The sequence below is a fragment of the Eupeodes corollae genome, chromosome 1, assembly GCF_945859685.1.
Source record: "Eupeodes corollae chromosome 1, idEupCoro1.1, whole genome shotgun sequence".
NCBI lineage: Eukaryota > Metazoa > Arthropoda > Insecta > Diptera > Syrphidae > Eupeodes > Eupeodes corollae.
The window spans coordinates 295863283-295881937 of record NC_079147.1 but is presented as its reverse complement, the minus strand read 5'-3'; the positions used below and the strand labels follow the sequence as shown (position 1 = coordinate 295881937).

Below are 18655 nucleotides of genomic sequence, written 5' to 3'. Positions count from 1 at the left end.
TGTTAATGATTTGTAGATATTGAAACTATAAAATATGGTCTTTTTTTTCTTCTTATCCTAAATTAAAATTTAAACAGACTTGCGGAGTTTATTAAGATTAGGAAAAATGTTTAAATGTCAGTGGGAGACTGGATTTTGTTTTGATGAAAGAAGAATCAGAGATAATTTGTTTGTTAATCACTGGAAATCATGATGTTCTCCAAAAAACAAATCAACTTGCGAGAACCAATTCTACCTGTGTGTGTTTTCTGACAGCACATTAAATCATTTCTCATAAATTCTCTAAAAGATTTAAGTTTGGATTTATTAATACCTCTAGGAAAGTAGTTATAAAGCAAAGCAGACATTCATGACCAACTCGAGATTGATATCTGTGGTCGCTATATAATTTAATTGAAAAGTGCTTTGAATTACCCCTGATTCATTGAAATAATTTGCAAAAAATGTATTGAAAATTATTTTGCGGACGCAAGGGTGGATCCAGACTTTTAATCAGGGGGAGGGGGGGATGATGACAGACACTTAAAGATGAGTTTTGGAGTACCGCTTAAAATTGTTCTGTAAAGGAGGCTAATATTTTGTATTTGCCATTTTGAGGGGAAAAGTCAACATTTTAATTATTAGATTTATTGAAAGCAATCCAAGATTTCAATAGTTTTATAAATATGTCATATTTAAAAGCCAAAATTGTTTTGTTTCTCAAAGTCGAAAATATATGAATCCCCTCATTATCACCTTCCATTGCGCTAAGACCCATGTTAACCTTTTACATACTTATTTCGGTTTTAACGACGAGAAATTACACGGCCAGGACATGTCTCTTGCAATAAAGCCATATTCGTTTGAGTTGAGTGGCATGTGGCACCATCTTGTTGAACCCACATCCTCTCCAAGTCGTATTCTTCAAAAGCAGATAAAAAAAAAAACGGTTATCATATGACATAACATTCTGATTTGGCGGCGACAGTCGTTCCCTCATCGTTTTTCAAGAAGTGATGTCCAATCATACCTCGGAAACCAAAGAGCGCACCAAGCAGTGACTTTTTGTGAATGTAATAACCTCTTTTCAATTATTTGAGGATTCTCAGAACCCCTAATACGACAATTTTGTTTATTAACATAGCCACCAAGTGAGAAATGTGCTTCATCGCAAGAAAAGAAAAATATTTTGTTCGAAAAATCTCCGGCCACAGCCTGTTCTTCAAGCACCCATTCGACTTATCCACGACGTTGTGAATGCTCAGCTGGCTTCAGTTATTGTGTGAGTTGGACTTCACATGGATGTAGGTGTAGATTCAAATGCAAAATACTCCAAAATGTGCAGTAAGATAAGATAGTCCTAGTTCTTGAGAACGACGAGGAATCGACACATTTGGTTCTTCTGCAACACTTTCACTTATTGCAGCGATATTTTCGGTGGTATGGGAGAAACGATGATGCACAGTAGGGTGGTCCTAAGAAACTCAAAGTGTTTTTTTTTTTGAACGCATACCCTCCAATTTTGTTCGTTATGTGTCGAAACACAATGTGTCATGTCATGTAAATAAAATGTTTTGAATTTTGGATCACAGCAACCTGTGCCGACTTTCATTTAAAGATGTCAGGTCAGTCTCAGTCCTACGTTCTCATCGCACGTGTATTTTCTTGCAACAAGTTCAGTTGAAATTTTGTTTTGGCCAGTAAATATGTCGGGCGAATTACGCAGTTCTTCGAAATTTCATATATTTTTGGTCGGAGAAACAAAACACCAACTAACGGGAACAAAACTTCCCTCTAATAGACAAGCTCTAGCTGTTTTTTTTATAATATCCGTGAAGTAAATTTAACTGTTAATGAAAGCGCTAATTTAACTATTCGCGAGTGTGTTATTTTTTACGAAAAAGCAAGGATTCCTACTAAATCTTTACCTAACAGCGTTAAAAAATGTGTTGATTTATACCAAACTTGGAGAGATTTGCAAAAAAAATGCGAAAAAAAACTGGGGACGTGTTCAAACGACGTCAACAAGAGTTTGAAACCAATTTGGACAATTTATTTGATATTTCTCACGCAGATGCTATCCAATTGATAAAGATAAAAGAAGATAAAATAGTTTTGCAACTGCAACGAGTGCCAGGACGACCCGGTCATTTAGCTGGCGTGGATAAAAAGCTGGTTGAAAAAGAAAAAAGGTCACGACTGAGAGCTATTCAAGAAGAAAACCGGCGAAACAAATCTTCTTCTGCGACATCTTTGTGTGGACCTTTACAGGTTGTTTTAACTTCAAAATCTGGGGATGAAGATAGTGACCTAGACTTGGAAGAAAATTTAGCAAATGAGCTCGAGACCCAACAGCCCGGGATATGAGGTGAGAACAGATATCATTACTCCTAAATTATTAGCGGTAGATTTAATTGAGGACACGCAGCCTGGGACCAGTAAGACAGGAATAAAAATAGACTTTATTACTTCTAAATTAGTGGCTGCCTTAGACCGGTGTCAGTTGAGCATGAGAGATTCCGTTTATATTGTACAAGCTGCCATAGAGGCATTAAGGCATACCTAACCCTGACGAATTTACAATAAGTAAGTCTTCCATCCAACGTATCCGTACTTAAAAGAGAGAGGAACGCGCCAAAGCAATAAAAAAAGATTTTGGCAATAAAGTTTAAGATGTTGTCACGGTACATTGGGACGGCAAACTTTTACTAGGTCTAGATGCAAGAAAATCGAAAGAAGAACGGCTTCCAACTGTTATTACTTTTGATAAAGAAGAGCAAATCAATGGTGCCTGTATTCTCTTGGAGCAGAAACTAGATAGGGAAGTTCTTATTTTTGCTTGTCGTCACCATGTTTACGAGCTAGTATTAAAAGGTGTTTTTGAAACTAAAATCAGCCAGGTGACAACAAGCCCCGATATTCCACTAACAAAGATGGTTGGAAAAATATAAACTCCGTAAATATCAACAGTTTCAGAGAAAACTTTCAAGCTTTCCTAACCGTTTCACAGATAGATGAACTTATTAGATTCTATCAAACAGAATTGAACAAGGAAATAGTTAGAGATGATTATCGAAATTTTATTGAGCTCTGTTTGATGTTTTTGGGAGGAAATCCAGAAAAGCAGTTCAAGATTAGACCTCCAGGAGCCATGCATCTAGCTAGATGGATGGCAAGAGCAATATATTCACTTAAAATGGTTTCACTTAGCTCTCAATTGAAAATAACTTCCAAGCACAAAGCATCACTATTAGATGTATGCTACTTTATTGTAACATGTTATGTTAAACCATGGCTTCAATGCATTTTACCAGTAAAATCACCTTACCAGGATTTGTGCTTTCTGGAGGCAATGAAGGACTATGAACAAGTGGATCAAATTATCTTGAAAGCAGCTCTTAAGAAGTTTAGTCAGCATTTATGGTATTTGACAGATGAAGTAGTCATGCTATCCTTATTTGACGATGAAGTGGTACTAGAAACTAAAACTAAAATGGTCGCAAATTTGACGAGGAAACAAGTGTCGACCCATGAGAAACGGTACATTCCATCTAAGGAAGAACTTGCCGGTTCATTATACGGTAAGTTTGTAATACATAAAACAGTTTCAGTTGTCCTTTAATTTTGAGGTTTTTTATCTTTATTATTTGGTATTGTTTCAAATAAGAACTTAGAAGATTTCGTGTCAATCAGAAGCAAGTTCTTCTTCGCTCGACTCAAAATTGATGACAGTTGTCTTCAAGAAAGTCCATATTCATGGAATACTTCAACTTCATATTTACAAGCCAAAAATGCTGTTTCAACACTCAAAACTGTTAATGACACTGCTGAAAGAGCTGTTAAACTTATGCAAGACTTTCATGGTTTGATAACAGTCAAAGAGGAACAAAAACAATTTTCGTTACGCTGTGTTCAAGAACACAGAAAAATATACCCGGATTGTAAGAAGGCAACCCTCAAAAGGAGATATGGTGAATAATAACATATGGATAATGGATATGATTTAATGAAAAAAAAATGTTGTTTTTCGTAAATAAATAATTTGAAGCATATTTTATTTCGTTAGAGTTTTATTTTCATGAGTTTTAAGTAGGTACTTGAAAACTGAAAAAGAATAAATTCTTAGGCTCTAAGTTTGACATCAAGTCGGCACGGGTTACTGTTATCCAATCGCTATAAAATTTTATTGTCAAGTATTTAAAGCTAATACGAACAAAACTGGAGGGTATGCATATCAATTTTCGGAAAAAAAAATGTTCCCTTATATCTTGGGACACCCTACAGGCTTTATGATATCTGTAACCAATCCAGACTCTTCAAGTTTCTTCACAATTTTGCCAATTGCTTGCGTTATTGGACGATTATGTAAACCACGATATCCTGTTAAAGAACGATATGTGGATGTGGCTGAATGACCATTTTTGAAGTACGATTGTTAATTGTTGTTATCTTTTGAAGGTAGTCAATGTGGATTATCCCGCGTGCATCCCAAAAAACAGTCGCCATAACTTTATTGGCTGACAAACCCACCTTGGCCTTCTTTGGCGCCGATTCACCCTTAGAAACCCACTGTTTTGACTGTTTTTTGGTCTCTGGTGTGTTGTGATGGATTCAAGTTTCGTCCACGGTTACAAAACGGAGCAAAAAATCATCCATATTGCGATTAAACAACACCAAACCTTCCTGTGGAAGTTGTTACACGATTGTGTTTGTGGTCGACTGCGAGCAAACGCGGCACTCATCTTGCGGAGAGCTTTCTCATGCCCAAGTGATCATTCAAAATTGAAACCACTGAGCCATGCGAGATCCCTACGGCTTCCACAATCTCTCGCACTTTCAATCTTCATCCGGCCAACACCATATCGTGAATTTTTTCGATTGTTTCGGGTGTAAAAACCTCAACTGGGCGTCCAGGACATTCGGCATTTTCAGTGCTTGTACGGCCACAACGAAATTCAGTAAACCACTTTTTTACCATTGAAATCGATGGTATTTATCAAGCTTAGCCTTGGTCTCGATAATGGTTTTTTTTCGCACACGAAATTCACTTTTTTCTATTTTCCCCTCAAATAAGTGAGTAGTCTGATAAAAATAGCTGTCAAATACAAACTAACTGACGCAGCAAGTTTAAATTTTGACAGGAGTCAACTGACAGATGCATGTTGACAGGAGCAGTGTTGTTGTTTCAGTAAAGAGGTCAGAAATTCATACTCACGGACTTATTGACCCGCCGTGCGTCGTAGGTTTTAACAGTTTGTATGCGTTGTATGATAGTTAAGCGATCCATTTTCGTAAATCTCAGACTTTTATCTAAAAACAGAAATGGTTTAACAACTTAGTTTGACATATGTTGAATTTCAGCCCTATACTTTTGAAACCGCCAAATGGATAACCCGTTATATGGAACTCATCTGCTTGATATAAAGCTTGAAGTTTATATCAAAAAATGGATATGATTTTAGCCTCAATTATTCAGATGAAAAAATCACGTATCGAAATTTGGGTTTCTAATTTATTATATGAATTTCTCAAATGATCAAATTGAATTTTTAACACATAATATCTCTGAGCCCCTTTGAAAACAAAAACTGTTAAACAAAACAATAATCCATTGTTTTCTCGTGCCTTTAGAGACTTGATGCAACAGCGAGATGACGCCTATACGAATTGGAAAAGATATCGACTAACCGAGCTGCGTGGTATGTTTTGCTCACTCTGTAATAGAGTAGTCGTTATGATACGCGAGGCTAAATACCAACATTTTTCCCAACAGCTTAGCACAAGTTCAACTGGTAGCCAGCTCTGGAAAAATCTACGCAAAATCGGATTTGAAAAGGCAAAATTGGTGTACCATAAGGTTCCATACTGGGTCCTCTCTTGTTTTCTGCTTATGTAAATGAACTTCCACCTTCATTAGTTAATTGCAGGTCTCTCACTTGTATGCTGATAACGTTCAGCTTTACTTCAGCTGTCGACTTGACTTTATCGAACATGGAGCTTTCTGCGATAATGAAGACCTGAAGAGAGTGGCAAATAGGTCTTTGTCAAGCGGACTTATGTATGTTGAACCCTAAAAAACCTTAATGTCTTGTAGTTAATAGAAAATCTCTTGATTTTCTGCATTTTCACGAGCAGTCGAAAACTTAATGTAGCTTTCAACTCAATCGTTCGTTATGTTTTTGGATTACGTAGAACACTTTGTCTTCTAGTACAAAACAAAACCTAAACGCAACACGCATAAAAAGAGTGGTTAGATCTCACTTTTCAATATAAACATTTTTAATAATCATTGAATTTTTGTATCTTATGATAGTTTTTTTTAATTATTATCTCGGCTCAGCTTTTTTATAAAATAAGCTTACAACTATTTGACAAGATTTTAAATCTAACTGTTGTTGAGCAATTACGATATTTAAATAAATAAATACATTTTTTGGTATTTGGTTATAATTTTCTTTTGTGATTCGTGATATGTAGGTCTAAATGACTGAAAGACTACACTTTTTTAATCGGTTTTTCCTTTTGAAAGAGTAACTTATGTTTTTTTAAAAAGGGATAACTTTTGAACGCATTTTCAACTTTACAAACGGTTTTGTAAGTCTTAAATCATTCAGTCTAAGAGCCAGCAGCAAATTTTGGGAAAGTATTGATAACCGAAATTCATTTAAATAAAGTTGTCTAGCAGTTTTTTTCGAGCCATGGTAGGAGGTGAGCGTTAGAAAATGGGAATACATCAAAAAATTTCGTGATTACAATAACGTGTGTCCAAGACGTTTTACTTTCAGACTTCTGCTTGTCAGGCGCACTTTAAGTTTTTTTAAATGTATTTTTCAACTTGAAGCCCCGATAAATTTTATCCTTTAATAAAAAACCATAAGAGTGCTTCACCAAAATGTCGCAAAACTTCCCGTGTGTCCAATACTTAAATCCAACTCCAAAATCACTCTTTTGTGAAATACATTTTTTTGACACTTTCTAAATTTTTGAAGAAGACTTTTCGGTAAAATTTGAGATTGTTTTAAAATCTATTCTTAATTCAATATTCAATTTAATTATTTATGGTATTTGTATATAGTATCTTAAAGAAAAACAACGGTTTTTACAGAATCTTCATCATATCAAGTTTTTGAAATATGTATGTCGAAAAATGTCGGTTTTTCAAAGCTAAGAAAACATTGAATTTAAGGTTTCTGAAAACTCGGCACAGTCAAATAAAGACTCATAACCAAGGTTAGGATTTTGTTGACCTAAAAAATAAAAAATGCAAAACAAAAAGGCAAAGAAAAATTATTTATTAATAAGTACTAGGAAAATAAACAAAAATACATTTAATTATAGTAGCATTTGACTACCAAGAGTTTTTTAAAGTTCTCAGGTAGCAATCTTCTACGGTTATCTCTTAGAAGGGCTGTGAAGGAGCTAAATGATCTCTCAACTTCAGCGGAAACGAGTAGAGCCCATCGAAAACTTTGAACTTATTCACTTCAATGTTTCCTGGAAGTTTGGAATCCACGTCGCCGTTTATTACAGAATTTATCTGCTCTATCGTCTCTAACCCTGTGTTTCCATTAAAAACGGCAGTAAACTTCTTCAAGGCTTTCACTGCAAGGGCCCTTTTGCTTATTTTAATTTTTTTTTCAATGTCTTAGAAAACAGTCAGCACTTCGCCAATTGATGTTCCTTGTTGAAAATATTGTTAGCTTAAATTATAAGTAGGTATAGACTCTCTAATATATTTACCTGTTTTTTGTAGGCCTTTGAAAATATTTTTTGTCTGTTTGGCTAAAAACTAAAAATTGACTTTAATGTACGGCAGCTGCGCTTGCAGTTCTTCATCTTTATAATCAATTTTTTTGTAAATGCAACACAGGTTGTATCATCTTCGAGAGAGCTGATGATTTTTTTGATCTGAGCAAAATAGTCCGCATAATATGCTGCTGCCTCTAACCAAGTACCCCAGCAAGTTAAAACCTAGTTTAAATGTAAATTCAAAAATACCGCTTCAAATTCAGTTAAAAAAAACTTTCAGGTTGAGGTGACAGTGGCTTTTCTGATTCCATATCCTTAAAAATAGCAACCCGAGATGGACTCTTCAAAAATACTTTTTTTCAAATTCGACACGAGGGAGTCAACTTTTGAGTAGTGACTGCGTATGCTTTCACAAACTCTGTTTACACCGTAGACGAAGCATGTAAGTTGAAAACCCCTGCAAAGTTTTGTCACTTTTCTTCATTTATACGGTTCAGCGTCTGTTAAGAACAACAATCGCATCTAATGGTGAAAAAGCTGGGTTTTAACTAACGATTCTCAACGGTATGCGAAAATTTTCGCTTTTCTTTAATGATTATTTAATAATAAGATATTTCTTAACAAAATTTAATAAAAAAAGACAACAATGGCGAAGAAAGACAAAATAAGGCAGTTATGGATCTTGGACTGGAAAGTATCCAAAGAACACTCGTTCTCTGATCATAGATATATGTATCCAGTTCAATATAAATGTAGATGATAACCCGAGTCCATTGACTTTTCGAAATTATCGGAAAACTGACTGGGCTTCATACAGGCACTTATTACAGAGTGTACTAGAACCTGGACTATCTAGTCCTTTCTCTAACGCCAATGAACTTGACAACAAAGTCAATGACCTTACCTCAGCTATGAACTGATGGGTAGAAATTGGTAGTCCACTTATAGACACAATTGTGGGCCTCAGAGCTTGACTCGCTCAAGAAAGAATGCAGGAAACTTTTCAACCGAGCCAAAGCCTTACAAAGAATCCCTAAGAATCTTGAAGAAGGCACTAAGGAAATCTAAGCGATCTTCTTGGTGATCCTTCTGTGGCACGATAGAAGAAACTTCTGAAGCCTTTGGGTTACGGAAAATTCTTTCAACTAGTCCAGCGATGCCAAGCTGCTTGAAAAATGCAGACGGCTCCTGGACAAAGTCCATAACTGTCGATCATCTCTAATGGCACGATAGTTTAATAGTCACATTTGCTGGGTGCCAGGCCGTTGAGACATTCCAGGTAACTATAAGGCAGATGAACTCGCCAGGAACGGAACAGTACAGCCCATGCTACCACGTTTGGCAAGTACTGGCATACCAATCACTACTTGGGAACTGCTGTTAATGCAAGACGCTGTGAGGAGGGCAGGCACCAGGTGGAACAAAGTCACCACGTGTCAAGTCACAAAAAACATCTGGCCAACACTGGATTTAAAACGTTCAAGGTGCTTGCTCTCTCTAAGCAGATCGCATATAAGCTCGATAATAGGTGTCAAAACCGGACACTGCCTAATAGCAAAGCACGCCACGAGACTAGTCGTATTCTCAAATGACTTTTGCAGAAGCTGTATGGACGAGAAAAAGGAAAAAACAGTTCTTCATCTTCTCTGCACACCCCCTGCTCTGGCTCAAAAACGCAAGAATTACCTAGAAGAATTCTTCTTTAACGATCTAAATCATATCAGCGTAATCAGCCTCTCACGTTTTGTAAGGGACTCAAACTGGTTACATTGAGCTTAGGAGGAAGCCTTAAGATTCATGTGGTATCACAATGGGCCATTAGAATGGCCTAACTGTGTCCGTTTCCAACTTGGATAGCCACTATTAACCTAACTTATGGTATAAAAAGGCGAAATAAAACACATATATTTGGAATCTTTGGAAAAAAAAAGTGCTTTCTCAAAATTAGCCGTTCGGATTCGGCCTAAAATTGTAGGTCCCTTCCATTCTTGACAACAGTACTCGCACACAGGAATATTTGAGAGTTGTAAGTCACTAGGTCCTGGTTCACAACAGACTGTTGCGCCACTCAATTTATTTTTTTTATTTTATTTGGAATCACCAGGGCTTGACACATATTTGTCGAAAGTCGATTTCTTCTTCCGTTTGACCAAAAAAAAAGGTCAGAGTTAGTAAAATCCTATCCCTGCTCATAACTAATTAGAAAATCCATAAACTTAGTAGGGTGGAAAATCATCAAACAATTTATTATTAAGAAGTTCGTTGTATTTTACCTTAATTTAAAAAACACTCAAATGACTTTTGCAGAAGCTGTATGGACGAGAAAAAGGAAAAAACAGTTCTTCATCTTCTCTGCACACCCCCTGCTCTGGCTCAAAAACGCAAGAATTACCTAGAAGAATTCTTCTTTAACGATCTAAATCATATCAGCGTAATCAGCCTCTCACGTTTTGTAAGGGACTCAAACTGGTTACATTGAGCTTAGGAGGAAGCCTTAAGATTCATGTGGTATCACAATGGGCCATTAGAATGGCCTAACTGTGTCCGTTTCCAACTTGGATAGCCACTATTAACCTAACTTATGGTATAAAAAGGCGAAATAAAACACATATATTTGGAATCTTTGGAAAAAAAAAGTGCTTTCTCAAAATTAGCCGTTCGGATTCGGCCTAAAATTGTAGGTCCCTTCCATTCTTGACAACAGTACTCGCACACAGGAATATTTGAGAGTTGTAAGTCACTAGGTCCTGGTTCACAACAGACTGTTGCGCCACTCAATTTATTTTTTTTATTTTATTTGGAATCACCAGGGCTTGACACATATTTGTCGAAAGTCGATTTCTTCTTCCGTTTGACCAAAAAAAAAGGTCAGAGTTAGTAAAATCCTATCCCTGCTCATAACTAATTAGAAAATCCATAAACTTAGTAGGGTGGAAAATCATCAAACAATTTATTATTAAGAAGTTCGTTGTATTTTACCTTAATTTAAAAAACACCGTTTAAAATTTATAAAGAGACATATTTAAAAAACCCTAAACATTATAAAATCAGATTAGATTTCAACTAAATCGATTAAAAAAGTTTCGTGTAGTTTTCGGAACAGAATTAAAAGCAAAAGTTTGTCTAGCTTTGGTGTTTGAAATCTTCTTAGAGCGTCCAGCGTGTAACTAAAATTTCTTTTTTTTTCAACGGATTTCTCAAAAGCGAACTTAAATTTAACCTTAAACATATTCCTCCTATCTTGGATCATCTCGAGAGAGTTTCATGATACGATCCGTAGTTTTGAGAGAAAGAAATATGTCAAGCTCCGAGTGCAACCAAGTTCAAAATATTATTATTATTATAAATTCTTTATTTGACCAAAACTCGAAATACATTTGAAAAATTATATAAGAACGTTAGCATGGCAAAAAATATATTTGCCGTCTGCCTGAAAATTGAAATTTATCGAGAATAAAAAAAAAAGTTTAAGATTATAGTAAGTTTATAAATAGATTATGTAAACAATTGAATAAATAAATTGAATTTAAATAAGCATAATATCCAAGTTTATAATATATATTTTCTCGTTTCATCTTAGATAATGATACCAAAATGTACATATACATATTTAAAAATTTAAAATTACTCTAAAAAACTGTTTCGGTAATCTAAGGCATGATAAATAAAATTGTAAAGGTCCTTCCAACCCCACTCTCCGTTTAAGATTAGTTTCGCTTCCTGGTGATTGAGAAAGCTTTTTGAAAAATAAAGTCTTCGGAGTTCTTGTAGAATTGGACAAACGGCTAAAAAGTGGTTGACATCTTAGATTAGATTAGATTAAACATTTTACTTCTTAACATCCAAATAAAAACAATAAGATGAAAAGAAATATGTGACAAAAATATTTTTATAAAAAATAGCGTTATTGCCACTCTAAAAAAAAATTTACATTTATTAATTAAAATGGGTGGGGTGACCCTTAAAAGAAAATTTAAAAAAGAAAGTTAAAATATCATACATTTATGTAATGCATACAGAAATTAAATTAAATTGAAGTTAAACATTTCAAGAAAACATCAGGTAGATCCATTTACAAAAAATTCAATACTTTCATTATCAAGACTAAGGAGCCAATATTTAACTTGTTTCATAAATAACAAATGAGAAGTTTGCATCCTGATAGGATGGGGGAGTCTATTAAATATCCGACATGAGGAAACATTATAAAAATTTCTAAAAGCGGTTGTTCGATATACCGGTATAGAAACTTGGTTTAAAAAATTTCCACGTAAAATATAATTATCAATTATTCTAAAATTAAGATTACCTGATCTCTTAAAGAAAGTTTTTAGAACTTTCCAATTATCAAGAGAAGTTGTACCAGGGTTTGCTATTTCATACCATTCTTTAAACGGCAATAAATTCCTTCGGAATGTGAAATCCATCATTTGCTTATTAAGATTTTCATTTGACCTTTGCATTACTTTTATTATGTAATCGGCATTAAATTTAAGATTTTTTAGAAAATTCGGAGGGATCCCTGATTCCACATGTATAGCGTAAGTTGGTGTATAGTTTGGAAGTTTAAATATTCGTTTAAAAAAGAAGCGTTGCACTATCTCAAATTCATCAAGATCTTAGTAACCAAAAACTTGACTGGCATAGCATATAGTAGCGTCAAAAACTATAAATTTAGCTAAGATGTCTATGTACTTATTGCAGAAGATTTTGTTCTATATAAGGTTTATTGCAGTTTTTGCCGATAAGCATTTTTCCTTAACATGGGGCCTGAAACCTAGATTGCTACAAAATAGAACACCTAAATACTTAAATTGGTTAACCACCTCTATAGGTTCACGATCCAATGACCATGCTTCTAGCGGGTTTCTTCTTCGACGGGTGCTTTCAAAAATCATAATTTTTGGTTTTGAGGTGTTTATTCAGGTCCCATTTATCACAAAAGTTTTTAAGTCTATTAATTTGTAACTGTAATGTGGTGGGGTTGTCCGATAAAACAACAAGGTCGTCCGCATAAAGTAGTACTTTAATAAGTATATTTCCAAAACTAAAATACCCCCAGGAAAATCACGGGAGACGTCAATGAAAAGGGCGAACATAATCGGGCTTAAGGGGCAACCTTGGGGCACACCGCAATCAGTGTTAAAGAAGCTGGATATGGAACTCCCATTTGACACAGTAGCGCAAGTATTTGTGAGGAGAAGTTTATAGAGTCTTAAAAATTTCGTCGATATAATATATGGGTAAATATTTTTCTCAAACAAGGTAGAATCGAAATGCCCCTATAGTATGCTGGTGAGCTAGAATCCCCTTTTTTAAAAATTTTACAAATTTGTGACATTAAAAATGACTGAGGTATTTCTTCTTTTTCAAGAAGCTTATTAAAAAAATCAAGAAAAAGATTAAGGAAAGACGGGGATGAGTTTTTATAAAATTCAGCTGGAATTCCATCTAGCCCGGCTGCCTTAATGTTTTTCATGTTTTCAAGGGTTGCTTGCAACTCATTTATTGTAATAGGTTCGTCTAGGTCTGAAATAGTGATTTAGGGTGAAGCATATTGAAATAGTTCTGAGTTTGTTGAGGCGTTAAGAAGTTCCTTGAAATGGTTTGCTAGTAACTCTAAATTTATTGTAGTTGCTAAAACATTTTTAACGCCACCTAACAATCTCACTTTAGACCAAAATGATTTTGAGTCTTTACATTTTGATAAACCTACTGCTAAATCAGCCATAAAAGTTTTTTGTTTATTTTTGCATACTCGCTTATACGTTTTATTTGCATCTAGGTAGAGCGATTTAAATGAAATTAGACTTTGTTTTCCTAAAAATTTTAAGCATTGCAAAGGACTTTTTTCAGAGTTTTATGCATTCCCAGTCGTACCACTCAGCAGTAAAATTTTGTTTCCTATTGGGTGGCATGGCTGAACTCTTAATAACTTCTATTATTTCGCCAGCCGACTGCTCACAGGAACAGGATACATGGCTTGATAGACTATTTACTTGCGCATCCCAATATGGTCAAGAATTAAACCAAAATTCCCAGCTTCTGAGTATTGCATGTTTTACCAATTGTTTGGAGTATGAATAAGATTCTTCTAGGACAATTTTAGTAAAATGAAAAAATAACACCTTTTCCAGGGAACCACTTTTTCTTAAGATGGTAAAAAATTACCATCAAATTAAAATAAATGCACTTTTAAAGAATGTTTTCAAATTTTATTATTTATCTTGATTTTTGTTTGTTTGTTTGGAAATTGCAAATCAATACTTATTTTGCATTTATACATTTTTGTTAAACTATCTGAATAACTCCCATAAGCTACTTCTCCTTCTTTTCGGCACTCAATGAATGGAACAACCGATTCAGTTCGTTGGCCACCAAACTGTCCACAATGACTCCATTTGTGTCAATGAAGTTGGCACATGACTTAACTGTTGTTGCTTCTCTCAGTGCCTTGGAATCCTTAACAGACAACACCAACATGTACTTATCATCGTACCTTTTCATATCCGAACTAGCTTCCCATGTCTTGGTTCCACCATTGCCATCTTTCTGAACCGCAACCGCAAAGGTTCCCTTTTCGCGGTAAGTTGTGTGCAAAGTCAATACTCCCATGAGCAAGAAGTATGACAAAACACTGAACATGAGGACAGGTTTTGATTCGGGGAAAGGATGTGCGTAGTCCCAGCCATGGGCGAGGAGGGCAACACCAACAGCAAGGCCACAAATCAGCAGACGAGTGTTGATGAGACCAAATTGTTCCTTGAAGTTTGGTCGATCCAGGAGAGCATTCTTCACGGAATCATCGAGAGCATGTTTAACAGCGGAACCATCCCATTTGTTGATTTTAACCACCTGAACAAAAAAGAGAAGTAGGAAAATGCATACATTGGGGCTGACGTGTCTCAAATGGTCCAGTGATACCCCGAACCAGGGTACATGGGAAGTTCTAGTGAATTCATTTACTTACCCCTTCGATGATTTGTTTCTCCTTTGGTGGTTTTTCTTCCTTCTTTGTTTTTGTGGCCATTTTAAATGAAGATTCTTAAATAAAATGTTTTATGTGACAACTCGACAAAAATATCCGGCAGCTTGTATTTTCTGTGAATCGACGGCGTTTTTCAATTGACAGTTCCCGTTTTTTAGCTTGTTCCGTAGACCTGTCAAATTCCAATTTCATTTCGTTTCGGATTTCCACAAAATATAGTTTAATTAGACTGAAATATAGGTGGCAGTAAATGGTTGGCGGTTATTATTTAAAAATAACTTTTGTTAAACGCACAGATAAATATAAATGAATATTTTTTATTAAGATAGCAACTTTTGTTGGATTATTACATCTATGCGAAAAATTAAGTAGAACTTTTTTTAACATTTTGGATCCAAAATCTTAACACTGGTGTATTAGCTACAGCAGTTTTTAATAAATGGCCATAAATTGATCTATGGAAGACGATAGCTTAAAAAATGATATTTATTAACTTCTCATAGGAAGTTATTGCAATGGGTGCGATTTGTCAAATTGAAAATTTTGACATTTCCCGACGTTTCAAGGTCATTAGAGTCGAAATAAAAGATTTTTAGAAAAATGTCAGTGCGTGCGTATGTCCGAACGTACGTACGTTCGTGACGTTTTTTTCGTTGTCCATAGTTTAAGAACCAGAAGAGATATCGATTTCAAATAAATTTAGTTATACATATAATAATAAAGCAGAAAGATGCAGAAAGGGCTCTCAAAAAAATTGCGTGGGTGGTTTTTTTACCATTGCAGTTTAAAAAAAGGAGACAATTTTGGTTAGACCTAAATATCTCACGAACTAATGACACTAGGGACTTGAATTAAAATTATATTATATATTGTAACGTGATAAAAAACAATTATATTTATATAAAATCCAATTAACGGTTTTTTTATAAATCAAAAAAACTAAAACAAAATTTTACCTTGAACATTTTATGACTAAAATATGATTTTATCTTCAAAACAATTTTGTGCAACGAAGAATAATGTTTTTGACATCTGATAAAATTTTGAAAAAAATCGAAAATACAGTATTTTTAATTGAATTTCGACTCAAATATTTTTTCAAAAATATTTATTTATACTACTTTTATCTTTCAAGAAATATTGTTGTTAACATAAGTAAAATTTTGAAAAAAATAGAATTGACGGTTTTCTTACAAAAAATTAAAAACCGAAAAAAAAATTAACTAAAGTTGGTAAAAATTGATTTTCGACTCAAATATCTTTTAAAAAAATTGAGATATTGGCTTTCAACTAATTTTTCCTTATAAAAAATATTGTTTTCAAAATAAGGAAAAACTAAAAACAAAATCTTATTGATAGTTTTTTTTTATAAAAAGCAAAAACCTAAAAAGAAAAACCATTACTCAAAGTTAGTAAAAACTGAATTTCGACTCAAATACCTTTTCAAAGGCTTGAAATTAGGGCTTCAAACTTATTTTATGTTATAAAAAAAAATTTTTCCACCATTCTGAAAAATGTTGAGAAAAATAAAATTGACAGTTTTTCTTACAAAAAATAAAAACCTTAAAAAATTAATAAAAGTTTGTTTGTAAAATCGATTTTCGACTCAAATATCTTTTCAAAACTTTGAGATATTGGCTTTAAACTACTTTTATCTTTAAAAAAATATTTGTTTTCAACATTCACTAAAATTTAAAAAAAAATCAAATTGAGAGTTTATTACAAAAACTTAAAAACCTAAAAAAAAATTAAAAAAAGTTGGTAAAAATTTACTTTCAACTCAAATAGCTTTTCAAAAATTAAAAAGAGGCTGGGATGCGACCCACACTGATAACTTCCCATCCCGTCTGTCGATTTGTCTTGCTTAAAAGTTTGTCTTTATGTACTCGTATCAATTTTTACCAAATTTGGGTACTTTTTTTGTAGATTTTATTTTTTATATATATGGATTTTTATATAAAAATTACTGAATATCGAAAACAATATTTTCTGTGAAATAAAATAAATTTCAAGCCAATATCTCAAAGTTTTGAAAAGATATTTGAGTCGAAAATCAATTTTTACCAACTTTTATACATTTTTTTTTTAGGTTTTTATTTTTTGTAAAAAAACTGTCAATTTGATTTTTTTCAAACTTTAATTGTATGTTGACAACAAGATTCTTTGAAAGATAAAATTAAAGCCAATATCTCAAAGTTTTGAAAAGATATTTGAGTCGAAAATCAATTTTTACCAACTTTTATAATTTTTTTTTTTTGGTTTTTATTTTTTGTAAAAAAAACTGTCAATTCGATTTTTTTCAAACTTTAACTGAATGTTGACAACAAGATTTTTTGAAAAATTAAAGTAAATAAAAGCCAATATCTCTAAGTTTTGAAAAGATATTTGAGTCGAAAATCAATTTTTACCAACTTTTATACATTTTTTTTTAGGTTTTTATTTTTTGTAAAAAAACTGTCAATTCGATTTTTTTCAAACTTTAACTGTATGTTGACAACACGATTTTTTGAAAGATAAAAGTAAATTAAAGCCAATATCTCAAAGTTTTGAAAAGATATTCGAGTCGAAAATCAATTTTTACCAACTTTTATAAATTTTTTTTTAGGTTTTTATTTTTTGTAAAAAAAACTGTCACTTCGATTTTTCTCAAAATTTTTCAGAATGTTGAAAACAATATTTCTTATAAGATAAAATAAGTTTGAAGCCTAAATTTAATGTTTTTGAAAAGATATTTGAATCGATATTCAATTTTTACGAACTTTGAGTAATGTTTTTTTTACATTTTTATTTTTTATAAAAAAAACTGTCAATTAGATTTTTCTCAAAATTTTATCAGATGTCAAAAACATTATTCTTCGTTGCACAAAATTGTTTTAGAGATAAAATCATATTTCAGTCGTAAAATTTTGGAGGTGACAAATTTTTTTTTTCAATTTTATTGATTTTAAAAAAAAACCGTTATATTGATTTTTTTCAAAAAATATACCTGTTTGGTATCACGTTACAATCTATTATATACAATTTAATTCAAGTCTCTAGCGTTTTTGGTTCGTAAGATATTTAGGGTTAACCAAAATTTTCACCTTTTTTTCAAACTGCTATGGTAAAAAAACCACCCACGCAATTTTCTTGAGAGCCCTTTCTGCATCTTTCTGCCTTTTTATCTGTATAACAAAATTTATTTGAAGTCGATATCTCTTCTGGTTCTTGAGCTATGGACGACGAAAAAAACGTCGCGAACGTACGGACGTACGGACGTACGGACGTACGGACGTACGGACGTACAAACGTACGTACACACGCACGCACAGACATCTTTCTAAAAATCTTTTATTTCGACTCTAGGGACCTTGAAACGTCGAGAAATGTCAAAATTTTCAATTTGACAAATCGGACCCATTACAATAACTTCCTATGGGAAGTTAAAAATATTGTCTTATAACTTTTTTATTTCACAGAAAATATTGTTTTCGATATTCAGTAGTTTTTTTATAAAAATCCAACATTCCGCTATTTTATAAATAAATAAAATCTACAAAAAATAATACCCAAATTTGGTAAATTAATTTCATACATCCAACTTGTGAAAATTTAAAAAATGCTACTAAAATTGGTAAACATTTGATTTCGACTAAAAATGTATTTAACAAAACTAGATTTTCAAACTAAACTATTTCCTTATATGAAAAATATTGTTGCTAATTTTAATTTTTTTTAAATAATTTAACTGACAACTTATTTAACCCAACACGAAAACCAACGAACTTTTAAGCAAGACAAATCGACAGACGAGATAGGCAGTTATCAGTGTGGGTCGCATTCCAGCCTCTTTTTTTTAAATGTCAATTTGATTTTCTTAAAATGTTACCAAATGTCAAAAACGTTATCCTTTGTACTCATACTGGCATACTCCTTAAATATTTCAACCGGTATCTCATA

At 33.2% G+C, this 18655-nt stretch overlaps 1 protein-coding gene across 1 annotated transcript; it reads right to left on the bottom strand.

Moving 5' to 3' along the window:
• Window positions 1-13921: 13921 nt before the first annotated feature.
• Window positions 13922-14856, bottom strand: LOC129939009 (signal peptidase complex subunit 2). The gene is made up of 2 exons (XM_056046861.1): window positions 14699-14856; window positions 13922-14583 (listed from the first exon to the last, which is right to left on the bottom strand). The coding sequence occupies exons 1-2, from the start codon at window positions 14756-14758 to the stop codon at window positions 14047-14049; spliced, it is 597 nt and encodes a 198-aa protein (XP_055902836.1). The 5' UTR covers window positions 14759-14856; the 3' UTR covers window positions 13922-14046.
• Window positions 14857-18655: the final 3799 nt, after the last annotated feature.

What these genes read in the sequence shown, in the direction of transcription:
- LOC129939009 (XM_056046861.1), bottom strand. Translation starts at nt 14,758, where the DNA reads ATGGCCACAAAAACAAAGAAGGAAGAAAAACCACCAAAGGAGAAACAA. An exon ending in AGAAACAAATCATCGAAGGG is followed by an intron (nt 14,584 to 14,698) that starts GTAAGTAAATGA and finishes TTTTTTGTTCAG; the next exon opens with GTGGTTAAAATCAACAAATG.